This window comes from Aptenodytes patagonicus, chromosome Z (genome assembly GCF_965638725.1).
Source record: "Aptenodytes patagonicus chromosome Z, bAptPat1.pri.cur, whole genome shotgun sequence".
Taxonomy (NCBI): Eukaryota; Metazoa; Chordata; class Aves; order Sphenisciformes; family Spheniscidae; genus Aptenodytes; species Aptenodytes patagonicus.
The window spans coordinates 28,430,009-28,443,767 of record NC_134982.1 but is presented as its reverse complement, the minus strand read 5'-3'; the positions used below and the strand labels follow the sequence as shown (position 1 = coordinate 28,443,767).

The 13,759-nt window shown below is 41.2% G+C and overlaps 2 protein-coding genes across 10 annotated transcripts in view; one reads left to right on the top strand and one right to left on the bottom strand.

Moving 5' to 3' along the window:
• The window catches only part of CERT1 (ceramide transporter 1), an 89,782-nt gene extending 85,171 nt beyond the window's left edge, over positions 1-4,611 (bottom strand). For all 3 annotated transcript variants that reach the window (XM_076363403.1, XM_076363404.1, XM_076363405.1), the window contains exons 1-2: positions 4,190-4,611; positions 387-521 (exon numbers count right to left, since the gene is read on the bottom strand). In XM_076363403.1, the coding sequence (XP_076219518.1) occupies positions 387-521; positions 4,190-4,285 (231 nt within the window). In that variant the 5' untranslated portion in view covers positions 4,286-4,611. The remainder of the gene's footprint in view (positions 1-386; positions 522-4,189) is intronic.
• A 274-nt stretch (positions 4,612-4,885) lies between these two features.
• The window catches only part of POLK (DNA polymerase kappa), a 36,684-nt gene continuing 27,810 nt past the window's right edge, over positions 4,886-13,759 (top strand). For 4 of the 7 annotated variants that reach the window (XR_012997346.1, XM_076361980.1, XM_076361979.1 and 1 more), the window contains exon 1: positions 4,886-4,934. The gene's annotated coding sequence lies outside the window, so the exon portion shown is untranslated. The other 3 variants (XM_076361974.1, XM_076361978.1, XM_076361973.1) reach the window with 3 other exon arrangements.

The window sequence follows — 13,759 nt, the reverse complement described above, 5'->3', positions numbered from 1 at the left end:
TCAGAAAGTACAAAGAACTACTATCCTCTCTCTAGTGCAAAGTGTAAAGACTGTGATGGATGCTACCTCCTTTGGGAAGTTGGTCCGCGGTCTTAGGCCAACCCCTGGAAAAACTTTGCAGCCTCCAGAGGCAAACTGTATCTCTACCCACAGAAACCTCTAACATAAGAGATGAAAAGCTGCTTACTGCAGCCGCAAATGAGAACAGCTTGTTTTCTTATTAGGAACTCCTTGTCCTGCTCCAGTGTTCCACTGATACCACTAACTTTCATAATAGATAACCTAATAGAATTTGCCATACCCATGTTTGCTTTCACCAGACATTAGCCTACAAATATGTAACACCCCAAAACATGAAGAGATGGCAATAATGAAATAGCACTTACTGTAATCACAGCCTTGCTCAGACAGATAGAGCCTCTGCAGCCATACTCCGTTTCATCTTCAGACTTGTAATAACTGAGTGTGTTCTTTTTCAGAACTACCCATCGATCCTGCCACCCATGAATGTAGTTGGTCCACTGTAAAAAAAATTCCAAAGATCAGCTAAAAGAAAAATAACAATAAAAGACGCGTGGCTGGTATTCCTCAGGCTTTCAAGCACCAAGAGAAAAAAGCAATTTATTTTTAAAAGTTCTTCCCAATTGAGAACTTTATTCTACTCAAAGCTCCTAAATTAACTTTACAAACTCCTAAAGGTACTAAAACCCAGTTGTTTCAAATGAACAATAAGATAACAGATGTCTTGACTGCAACTGCATTGCCAAGGCCAGTTAAAATACAGGTAATAAACATACTGATGACACAAATTGAGGAAAGGGGGGGAGAGGGGAAATCAAACATTAATCACTAAAGTGAGTTTAGCCACCTGATTTAAAATCTGGAGTTAGACCAAAAGCCAAACTTAAGTGGAACATGAAATAATTTATTTTATATAAAAGTTAATGTCTACAAAAATTATTTTACTAAAGTATCTAGTTCTCATCATATAAATACAAACATGCCATTATCCCACAGTACAGTATATAACTGCTGTAGTGCCTACAGTAATCAGTTCTTTATCAATTTAATATTGCCCATAGATATTGCTTTAGGTTTTAATTACTAACCACTTTCTCATTAAGAAGATACTTGCTTATCAGCAGATATCCAATCATCCCTTTGTTATTCAGATTTTTCTAGGGACTCCACATTCACACATGGAATGAAACTGATATTCCAGGAACAAGTCCTGGATTCATCCTACAGAGATCTAGTAAGAAGTGACTAAAAGTTCTGGTTATTTATCTTACATTTGCAACATCTTCCCAACTGTACTTTGCAGAATTATAAGACACTGATAGAGCATCATGACTGTTCTGTAACTCTGACTATACACTGGTGCTTGGTCTTCAATCATAGTGCAAAAATTATAAATTAGATAAAAATGGAAACAAAAGCATAAAAAAAATTGTACCATGCAAGCATTTCTTTGATCATGACAACCGTTCTTTGACAAAAAGCTGAGAAATAAGCTCTTTTTAGCATTTAAGTCTAACCATTATTCATCATTTTGTAATATATAAATGGAGGGGAAGAAAGTTGACTAACAGGCTTGTTTCCACATTATACTACACGTATTAGTTAATACATGTCCTATAACTACATGTTAACTCTAGTAATAACAACAGGAGGTCTAAGGAAAACAAATTCTATAGCTGAGAAATTCCTAACAATTTTGAAGCATAAGACATTGATTTGTTCCCCAAAGATAAAGCCCTTTTTGATCTCTTAATATATCAAATTGCTAAGTTCAGTATTTCTTAAAGAAAGCCTCAGCTGTGCTCAGTACATGAACTGGTAGCACAAGCAGTCATGGAGGTATATTAGTTCCTGCATTCCTCTTTTCCTGTCTCTCATGTTCCCAACTCCTCCCAAATGTGAAAGGCAGAGTTCAAAGTTATCTTGGGCAAAAGAGCAAAGGACAGACACGGAGGAAGGCACCTTTCCTTCTTTCACAGAGTTAAGTGAGGCAAATACAGCATTCAATCTTGCATTTGCTGTTGCAATCAACACTTGCTGTTGCAATCAAAATGTGCCATGAATTAAGAGACTCCTTAAAGTGTACTGGGTAGGCACAAGGTTTTGGCAAAGAAAAGACCCCTGTTTTTTCAAGCATCTAGATTCTTGGGCTTCAAGAAAGACTCTTCCACACTTAAGTTCTTTCTTCATATCAACCTTAAAATTGTTAGCAGGAAGTACAATGGAAAAAAGCCTAGAGTTCTGAAACATTTAAAGAGACCAGCAGGACGTACTTCTAATAAGCTTCTCTTACCAAATTACTCCATTTCCTTCAAAGCTTCTCTCTTCACCGAAGGGCAGAACAACTGAAACACTACTAAGCACACAGAGAACTGCAGCATACTTTTATCACGTTAGAATTTAATTATACATAATAAGTTACTAAAAATATCTATTTCTTTAGTAGAAGGTTTGGTATGCTACCATTTAATTTTCATTAGTTTGTCTCTAGTATTATCGAGGCACCAACTAACAAAAGGTAAACTTATCCCTCAAGCATATTCACTGCAACAGGTTTCACCATACTTGATTGAATTATTCAGATTACATCCCGTGTTCTCACAGGAAAGGCAGCGTCAGCTACACTCAGCATAATCATCCAGAAAAATAAAAAGTTTGCACATACCTAAACTACAGAATGTCAGAAGCCACGGCTTCACCTGCTATGCCAGTAAGAAACAACACTTGGACTTAATAAAGTATTTAATTTGCCAACATAAAAATCAATTACATTCCACAAATATTAAAGCTTCTAATGATGGAAGCATCTAATCAAAGGAAAGCTTTGCAATGGAAAAAACCCAATAAAACTACACTAAACCAAAACCTCACATTAACTGCTGTAACATCTCACATCTATCTCAAACCTCTTGCTCCCCCACCCACTATTAGATGACAAATGAAAGGCAAGACCCTTCTTCTGTCCTAACCATTCCTCTCATCCCTGGGGTTACACACATTTTCAGGCTGGAAGGAGTTCACAGAGTCCCTCACGAAAAGCAGAGTGCTAGCCCCATTATGGTTGTTTTCTCAGCATCCAGGGCCAGTTTATGACCTCTGTATCCTGTGACCTGTGCCTCCTATGCTGGCTTGTGTCCAGCAGGGCAGGAAAAAAATTCAAAACATAGTGCTTTAATTGTAAAGATATTTCAACGTTATTCTGAAGGTTCTTTAATAAAAAAAAAAAATCTGTGTTCAAACTTAGTAATTCAATATTCAACTTTAAAGTACTCCTAAAAATAAAATTTCCCAGTATCACCCGATGCATACTTGCAAGTCATCTTATTTTCGGTGATGAAAGAGCAAAAAATTATGTTTATTTTTAAAAGGGGAAACAAGCTTTAGGGTCATTTTCCTTCCGCTCCTCCCCAACTCCCGTATCTCTTGCTGCAGGAGTATTTTATTGCCCTGTTTTGATACTTGGACTAAAGGCTGTGTCGCCCCTGTGCCGGTGCCCGCTCCTGAGGGGCGACCACGGGCTGCGCCTACCTTCGGGAGCTCCCGGGGAGGCGAGGGGGATGCCGCGGCCCCAGCCCGCACCCAGGCCCGCCGCCGGCTCCGGCCAGGAGCTTGAGGCGCGGGGGAGACGCTCTCCCCCGGCGCACCCGGCCGCCTCCTCCCGGGCCCGGCCCTCCGGAACCTCACGCCGGGCAGCCAGCGGCAGGCACCCCCGGGCCGGGCGCCAACGACGGCTCCCCCAGCCACCCTGCCGGGCTGAAGCCGCGCCCGCGGCTCTCCCCCAACGAAGGGCTTCCTCCCGCGGTGGCGAGGGGCGGGCAGCAGCTGCGCAGAGGCGGGGGGCCCGGCGGCGGGGATGTGCCGGTACCCGCGGCTGAGGGAGGGGGCGCGGGCCGTTGGCAGCGGGCGCCGCAGCGGCTGCCTGGCAAGCTCCCCGCCGTCAGGTGGCGGCTGCCCCAGCCATGCCAGCGCCTCCCACGGAGCCTCTCGGCCCCTCCAGCAGGCCCCGCCACCGGCGCCGGGCGCCTCGGCCTGATCCTCCGGAGCAGGCAGGAGACAGGCGGACGGGGCTGACAACCCTCGGCCAGCCGCGAAGCGGGGTGGGGGGGAAGGGGGCCGGAGCGCGGAGAAGGGAAGCGAGAGGCCGCGGGGAGGGGGAGAGGCGGCTTACCTTGCTGAGCACCCCGCAGAGCTCAACAGGCAGTCCGAGCTCGGTCTCGGGGTCCTCCTCAGAGCCGGAGGAATTCCAGCTCTGGTTGTCCGACATGGAGATCCGAGCCGCAGCCACCGCCGAGCAGGGAAGAGCCGAAGCGGCCACCGCCTGAAGCAACCTCCAGCCTCCTCCTGCCGAAGGGACGGGAGCGGCGGGCTCTACCTGAGCGGCACCGCTCCGCGCCCACGGGTGCCACCAGAGCCGCCCGCCCCTGCCAGCAACCGGCCGGCACCGAGGCACGCAGGCTCGGGCTTCCCCCTCACTGTAGCTCCGCGGCCCCCGCCCGCGGCAAGAGCCACAACATAGAGGTGGCGAGGGGAGGAGGGGCGAGCGCGCGTCCGCCTGCCGCGCACTCCGCTCAGAGCTCAGCCGCTCCTGCTACCGCCGCCGCCATTTTACGCGAGGCGGGTGCTCTGTGCCCCTATTTACCAGCTCCGCCCCACACCCACCCTCCCTCCCAGCCCCGCCGGCCAGGCTGCGCGGCACCTGACGGGAGTTGTAGTCTTGCCCCGCGCTGCCGTAAGCCCGGCCACCGTTGCCTCTCGGGAAAAGTAGTTTCTGGTGCTCGCCTGTGAAGCACAGCGTGCTGGGAGATGTAGTCTGCCACGGCGGCCGTCTCCCTCCCGTCGGCAGGTGGCCGCCATCTTGGTTTCGTCGTTTCTGTGGCGCCACTGGCGGGTTTCGCCTCCGTGCCCCCGCTGAGGTGGGGAACTCCGCTCCCGCCGCCGCCGGGCGAGGGCAACGGTGCTGCTTGAGGCGGTGTTTGCTTTATTTTTTGTGTGGTGAGGGAGGGCTCTTTCTTTAGTGAGGTGAAGTGTCTTTCCGGCCCTACTTGCTTTCTACTGTGAGAGATGCGGCCTCGTCTTCCCTGACTCAAACCGGCGGGACTTGGGGGGTGAGCGCCAAACCCTTCCCTTAACAAAAATGGTGGCCGTGGAGGCCGCAGGAAGGGGCGGGAGGTGTTGCCGGCTCCTGGGTGAGTCGTGAGGGGAGGGCGGGCCGTCCTGCCACAGGTAACGGGTCTCTGCCGCCCGCGCGGGGCTGGCGGGCACCTGCGCCGCTCCCCCGGGCCGCGGGACGGAGAGGCCGCTGAGGCCCTCGTCCTGCGGGCGGCGGCGATCGCGGATAGGCGCGGCGTGCCAACTAGCCGCGCTGTGCGGCCGCGGGTGGGCTCGGCAGCCCGCTCCTTCGCGGCCGACGGGGCGCCTCTGCGCCGCCCGGTTTTGTTCTGCTTCGCCGGCTGCGCGCAAAGGCGCGTGACGAGCAGAGCGGAAAGTGTCGGTCAGCAGCCTGCCTCAGCTGCGAGGTAGCAGTGTCCTGTCTTTTATTTGCCTAATATTTCCGCAGTTCAGGGAACGAAACGATAATTTTTTTCTTCAGACATGTCTGAGATATGTGTACTTGCCGATATTTGTGGGTGGAGAAATATTTGAAAAAGGAAAAAAAGGCAGTTGAACGTGTCACTTCACAATTTATGAACAGATGTAGTGGGTTGGGAAGGACTTAAGATTTGTGCGGGCTCATGTCCTTTCTCGTGATCTCTTGGAAAAAAAAAAAGTGTGTTAAATAGTGTTGGTTGAGGAAACTTCAGTTTTGGAACACACACTTCTGGTTATATCGCAAGAGCAATGCTGTACAATTGTATTTTCTCTGACTTCCTCCTTATGACAAATCGTGTAATTTTTCCATGTTATGCTGCTTGAAAGTTTTCATTGAGGGTTTATTATTTTTTTTGAAAGAGCTGTTAGCATAAATAGACACAGCTATTTATACGCATTCTCTACATATATAGCAGCTAAAAGTTAAATAATGCTAGTACCAGCTCGAAGTCTCTGGTATAAAGATATTTACAATGAATGCAGCACTGAGAGTGATTAGTGAAGCAGCATCATTGTCCTAAACAATTAGAAATAAAGTACAGTCACAGATGTCTTAATATTTATGTAATCACTGGAATGTACAGAAAAATTTTTATATGAGTCTATTGTGGCTGCTATTTTAGACAATTTTCTAATATATAAAAGGTTGTTGAGAAACTATGTTCTTTGATTCACTAGCTGTTTGGAAAGAAACCAGGCAAGATACTTTTTTTTAGTGTCTGTTGCAATGTACTGCATCTGTTAAGCAAGCAGAGTGGCTGAGTTTTGTATATATTGATATGTATGAGAATAATTTATAGTTCTTCTTTGCGGTATGTTGATGAAGTTAGGTGGTATTACCTGTAAGGCCAGTCATGTTTTCCCCATTAAACTCTGAATGAACTTCTTTCTCTATCCTGATCAAGAGCAGGAGCATAGTCATGCGCTGTCATGCTTTCAGTCTATGACTATTCACCTAGTTCCAGAAGTAGCTCTTTTATTTTTCTTTTTTTTTCTTTTTTTTCTCTCCAGAATATAGATTGACTGAAACAGGTGTTAAAAAATAAAAATGCCATGGGTAGATATTATTTCAGGTTGTTTAACAAACATAGTCATTCCTGGTGGAGAGAATATTTGTTTAATTATTAACTCTAGCTAGTATTTTATAAACAAACTTTAAATGAATAAATACTGGATGCTGAAAGGTTTGCCTTTTCAACTTTTCATATAGATTTTTTTACATCTGCCACATCTTCCTAATATGTCTTATTTTTTACACAATGTCACCAGCTTATGTTCTTCCAAAAGGTGTACTGGAATTGTGAATACCTTACGTAAATTAACTCTTCTTTCTAATATTCTGACCATCTTTTTCATACGTAACTTGCGGTCTATTACTCTTAATGAGATCAGGTCATAGCTGCATTAGCAAGAATGTGGTGCAGTGGGAGTAAATTTGTAAAGGAAAGATTTGGTGCTGAGGACCTTAAGTTCATCTTATATATGCTTTAAGAGGTGTTCGGTCCCATGGAGGGCACCTGCATTAGCAATTGTAACGAGTCAGGTGTGCTCTGAAAGCACAGTCTTCCAGTTTAGTTTAGTTTGAAAGGAAGCTGGTTTGCCTGCTCTAAGATCAGTCTGGGATGCAAACCAAAGCGTGGGCAATAGAGATGATCAAACTGATATGCTGATGTAGACCACTCACTTCTATTTACCTTCTTCTATGGCTTTTCCACTGGACCTTTATTTTGCGCTTCATTGCTGTGTTTGTTCTTTCATCGCAAGCCCCAGTACTCAATCTGTACCCCTTCTAGAGATTGCGAGAAGTTTACAAATTATTGTTTTAACTGGATATAGTCATCACCTTTGTTAGAATAGTGGAACAGATACTGTTGTTCTGTATTGCTGATATACTACTTGTAATATAAAATGTTTTTTCAGTTTTACTTCTAAAGATGTCAGTCATAAACATCATAAAGTGGGTAACTTTATAAATACCTAATTTTTTTCTTCTCCCTGTTTATATCTTATTTCCACTATTGTACCTTCTGTTTTAGCGCATTCATTGCATGTTACTAAAACACATTCACCACTAGTGTATAAACATTTTCTAGTATGTTCATGCTCATGGTGATGTTTGTTCTTAAATCTAAGACTATTTTTCTTAAGAGGATCCTTGAAGGAGCTTTGTTTATGCCACAGCATATTGCCTAATAATATAGGCTCTGGGATTCAGACAATTTTTTCTAAAACAATTGTGATCTCTGTGAATCACTATATTGGGGTTTTTCTTCTAAGTAAAAAAAAAATAAACAGAAGATTACTGCTATTTATGACTATATTGGCAATAAATACATCTGTAGAAAGAGGTTGCAGATAACTACACCACTTCTGGTGTAGTTTTTACTGATGAATGTTGTTAATAACAGTTCAGTTCCTTCATTATTTTCTTTATGGATTAAACTGCTAAAACATTTGTTTTCAGTAATCTAGAAGTACTAGGAAAACTTGGTTATAAGCTTGAGATAAATCTTTCAGTTTAAAAGGTCTTGTAAAATGCTGAATAGAGACAGAAGAAGATACCACAGTTCTTTGCCCTTTGAATAAACTTTGAAGTTTTAAAGACATGAGTCTTTTTAGACGGGGAAGCTGAAAGCAGGATTTATAACAGAATTGTACTGCATCTTGCCTGCAGAAAATTAATAGGGCATGAGTATTCCACTTGTTTCACTTGCGTCGCTCTTCATGTAAGCGAAGAATTATTCAGTTTGATGAATGGCATAAAATACATACTATGACATTAATTTTGGGTATTGTCATAAGCAGTCTGTATTATCTGTTTACTTTGCAGTGTTTTACTTTTTAAAAGGATTGAATTGTCTGTAATTTGTTATATCTTAAAACCAGTGAGTTCAGAAAAGACATAATTTTAGGGCTTTGTTTTTTGAAGGCTAATTCTAGGTGCTTGTATGGGATGTATGTTTCTGTAAAATGCTGAGCCAGCTGCTACTTGAAAACTAGTCCCATTCAGTTGTGTCATCTTGGGCACTTGGAATTTCCACTTCCGCAGATCCTGGCCCAGTTTTCTGTTCAGTGTTAATTTATCATGTACCTTGGCTTATTACATTTGTAAAAATACTTATATCTTTCTTAGAAGATTCTGTTTTCTAGGGAACTAGATTTTATTATATCTTGAGAGAGAGAGAGAATAGTGAAACAGTAGCAGTTTTGAATGCCTAGTAGGGAACCTAGGTGGTTAACACTGTGTATATTAAATGGTAGTAACACTGTTGTGCAGTTCCTCCTGCCATTTCTTTCCTTGTAAACCACTCCAGGATTAAAACTGATGGGAGTCCTCTTCTCGGGGCTATTTGGAAACCAGGGCTCTAGTAAATATCAAACCCCCTGTGGCTGAAAAGAATTGAGCAGATAGTTCAGAGGGACAGTCTGATGTGCTTGTTTGCACGTGTCTTTGTTGGTGGTTTATCCTGCTGAGAAGGAGAGACTTCAGAGCAGCTGATGCTTAAATCATTATCAGAGGAACATGTTTTTACAAGGAAATGAGAGTTAAGGCATTTGTTAAATTTGATCCTGTAAGCCAGAATGTTTCTTTGCTAAATGAATACTCAGAAAAGACAGGTGCACTTCTTGTCAGAAGGTATGTAATGTAATGTTACTGTTTTGGGATAAAATTGTTATCCAAGTAATGGATAAATCAAGTAGTATGAAATCAAATGCACTACTGGAGTTTGTAGTGTAACTTTTTAAATATCAGAAATGTTAAAAATATTCTAGGGGGTTGAAGTTTCCTAGTTTGTTGAATGTATGTTTGTTCTTGTCTCAGAAATTCAAGAGATAAAGCAGTGCAGTTGTGGGAAACCCATTGTTCAAATGGCCTGACTATTGGTACATGAATTTCTATACCAAGGTGGGTTAGCTGGGTTTTAGTTCATTAACGATGGTGACTTGTTGCATGTACAGCCTAGATGGAGATACTTCTGTGCAGTGAGTGGAATAAGAAGTTTAGCTACGTGGCCACCAGTTCAATCTTAATTAGCAATTGGAGTAAAACCAAAGGGGTGTCCATTAAAAATGTTGATTTAGATGAATTGTGGTCTTACTGGGAAGGTCTTGTATAGTCTCTTTTATGTATTACTTACAGTATTGTTTCAGTAGTACCCAGAGGCTTTGTTTCGAGGTGGCCTGTGATGTGGTTTCCAGTTGTAATAATTTCCAGTGCAAGAGAGACATTTGAAAGGTTGGGTTTGAGAGTTACTCTTGAATCATTCTGCTTGGCTTGTTTGTTCTGCATTCACTCTTCAATTCTTTATTCTTTAAGTATTCTTCAATGCTTGGCAAAAAGTGATGAAGCAGATAGAGAAAGTATTTCGTGCTTACTTGTGAAGTATAGTCTTTGGTACAAGTGATTTTCATTTCTGCCCAAGAGTAACCCCATTCACTTACAGTGGAGTTTAACAGCTTTCCATATGTCTTGTCAAAACAATTTTCATTACGTTGGGGTTTTTTGTTTGTTTGTTTTTAAAAAGGACTTGATTTCTTATCCTTTGATTCAGTATGTATATTACTTTCTACATGACTTCTTTGGGGTATATTTTATAATTACATTGATATAAACTGAAAATTTTTGCAAATAGGTGAATATGAGTTGTCCTGTCTGAGATCTAGAACAGTAACTGCTCATTAGTTTATGGTTTTTGGTAGAGGAAGCTGCTTACAACACTAAGCTTAATTCCATCTCAATACAAGAGAAACTGACTGCAAAGAATGGTTATTAGTGACTTTTTTGGTAGCATTCTCACTAGAGAAACACGTTTATCCAGCTTGCTTATTTTCGTTCATGTTGCTTGTCTTGGTTTATGAGGTTTTTGGTTGGCTTAAGCATGTATTATGGTGAGGTGGTGGCCCAGCAAAGTTTTATGACAAGTGTGTTTTTTGAAGTAACTGAAATTGCCTCTTTTAGAGTCTTAAACTACTGAATTACCCTTTTACTGAAGATGTGTTAAAGCCGAATATTTCATATTTGACTTTTGAGGATCTTATGAATACTTATGAAGTGCTCTAGGAGTTTCATATTATTCACAACCATCTTCTACATGGATGTGATTATTTTCATAGTTGTTTTATGGAAGAAATTTTTCCATCCCATACTTGCACTGAGTGCTCTGAACTTTGGTAGTATTTGGTAATGGGTCATTTGTAAAGTTTCCATAGGAAAAATAGAAGACCAGGGATCTCATGTGTTTATATATTGATATTTGAAAGGAAGTTTTTTCTGTCTTTTTCTTCTCTTTGATGTTTTTGGTATAGTACTAACTTCAGAGGCATTTATCTGTTGAACATAGAGTGATCCATACTAAACCACACTTGATTTTAGCCAAAAGCCTGAGAAGTGATCCTTTGTGGTCAAAACTGGATGAAGTAAGTCCTAACTTTATTAATTGTTTATTGTGCTTTCAGTGCCTTTACAGAACTCCTATTAACATCTTGACCTTGTCATTGAAATTAAGGGTAATATTGATTTTCTTCTGATGCAGCCTATGTAATGACAGGATTCCTGAAGCTATCCCTTCATCCATTCTCTACATTTGTACATGAAGTTAGCTGTTAAAATTTTGTTTTGTTCTTGATAAAGTAAGAATAGAAGAGTTTAAATAAAGGAATCTCTAAAACATTTTAATCGAGGGGAAATAGGAAGTTTATTTTGGGCTCATGCTACAATAAATGAGGTGTCAGATTTTGATGAAATGTTATTGGAGGCTTTTATGAGTTTTACAGAAATTAAAGAAACTTTAATTTAGATCCTTGTATTAGCCATCCTAAAAATAATAATTAAAAAATCATATAGAAAGGAGTCTTTAGTAATTGTGTTGCTATTTGCAACACAAATTTTTTGTGTGTGGTTTTTTACACACTGTGGAAACTTACTCAGGGCAATTGAGATGTAAAAGATTGTCCTTTAAATTTGTAATATATGTCTTGATTCCCTACATTTAGCTTTTGAGCTCTGGGGAAGGTAGGCAGTTGTGTATCTTAGTAACTTCTTTGCATCTCACTAGTGGCATGAGCATCTGTGATAGCAAAGATGTCAGAATTTGATTTTCTTTATGAGGACTGGTACACAATTTACATGCATCAAATCATAATTCAGTATGTAAATAAATTCTTTTTCAAGCTTTTCCAGACTGGTATAATTTTCCAGTCCTAATATTTCTTCACAACAAGTTGTTAATGCTATCAATAAAAGGCAAACTGTTAACATACTTTGCAAGTGTTAATAACCTGCATAATAACACTGTGTCCACTGAACTGAATATTCTTAGAAATATTTTTTGTTTCTTATGTATTATTTTATTACATGAAAATAATAATATGAAGGCATTTAAGTTTTCACGCAACAGACAGGGTTTCTGTTGCTGGAATTAGAGGATTTTTACTGAAGGCAGGCTGGAGGGGTGGCACAGGATCAAATACAAGCCATTTCCTTCAGGCTAGTCCAGTCAACTGTCCAAAAATATGCTAAATTTGAATACAGGTAGAGGCACTTGAAATTAAATTGTTGCTCCAATTTTACTGCTGTTTCAGTCACTTGATACTTTCATATACTATATAACCCTGACTGATGGGTTTAGTTGGGTTTCTGTGCCTGCTCCTAGAAGAGCTTGATTGGGGTTTTATTAGTGATCTTTTTCCTTTTGTAAGCATCCCAGATTACTAACAAAGCTTCCTACACAGTACTGCTATTCTGTGGTTCCTCTCTACTTCTTTGTTTTGCATTAACTGTTGGCATCCAGTGCTGAAGTCTTCCTCTTTACTTTTAGAAGTCCTTCCAGTAGCAACTGGAAAGTTACCTCCTCCACTTCTAGATGATTCTCCTACTCCCTTCCCCCCATTCCCAAATCACAGGAATAATAGGATAGTATTTAATTGTAGGCTGCCTTCACGGACTTCTCTGATTTCACACCCTACTTACTCCGTATGATGCTGAGAGAGGTTTAACGTGTTCTGTTAGAGGAAACAGCTCAGTCTCGCAGCAGCTTCTTGAGGTGACAGCATGCCAAAAATGTCACTCTTTGCCTAGACTGTTCTGAGTTAGTGTTTCATTAGACTCTAAACCTTTACCCACTTTTTCCAAGTTGTTTTAGCAAAAATTTTGTAAGATTGTGTCACCACAAGCTAAATGTTTTCTCTAGGTCAATTTTCCATTAAAACAGTTACTACTTGTCCTTACCAGTTTCTACACTGACATTTTGTTCACATTTTGCATAGTGTTTCAAACTGTGTTTCTTCTGTGTTTCCTTTAAATATTTCCATTTTCATTTTGTCTATGGCAGATGATCCACTGGTTTTATCTGACAGTGCTATATCTGTTGTCTTATTGTAGCTTTTGTGATTCATTTCAATGTGCTGAATATTTTACATATTTTTTCCAGGCCTGTTAATCTGAAAGCAGGATAATCTTCAGGTTCTGTTCATGTTAAGCAGCTGAAAATTGTATCAGTTGTTATTCATGTTTTCCCTTCCTTTAAGCTTTGGTGGAGAACTAATATCATGTCCTCAAATAAATGTCGTCTTCTTAATTCCAACTAAGGTACTATTTGACATTTATACACTTTATCATCTGGTACTAGCAATGTATTTTGTTCCACACAAGAAGCTGAAAAGGTAAAACACATCAGGAGACCACCATTTATGAGACTTCTTAAAGAATTATTTTTTTCATCGCTGGATATATAGCAGTGTGATAGAGAAGGCTTTTGACTGACATGAATTAGTGTTTAAAGCCTCTGCTATAAAATTGAGCCTTTAAGAGTGATCTGAATGAGGAGGGGGGAAAGATTTGTATATGCTAGGGATAAAGACACTTTCAGGAATAAGGAACAGCTAAAAATGTTGCAAAGACTGGAATAGGAAATGGAAGCAGTCCTGTGTTCATTCCAGCTTCTTGAAGGGAAAGAGTGATAAAAGAACCAGGGGGAATAGTGGAGGGGCATTTACCTTGAGGAATGTATTTATTGGGAATTGAGATGGTTAGTTACCAGAAATTGCCAGTAACAATGGAATTATTGTGGAGGTAATTGATATGGGGGTGCTTATGAGCTTGAGATGAAACTTGGAATATTGTGTGGGATGCAGTGCTTTTACCTTTAAT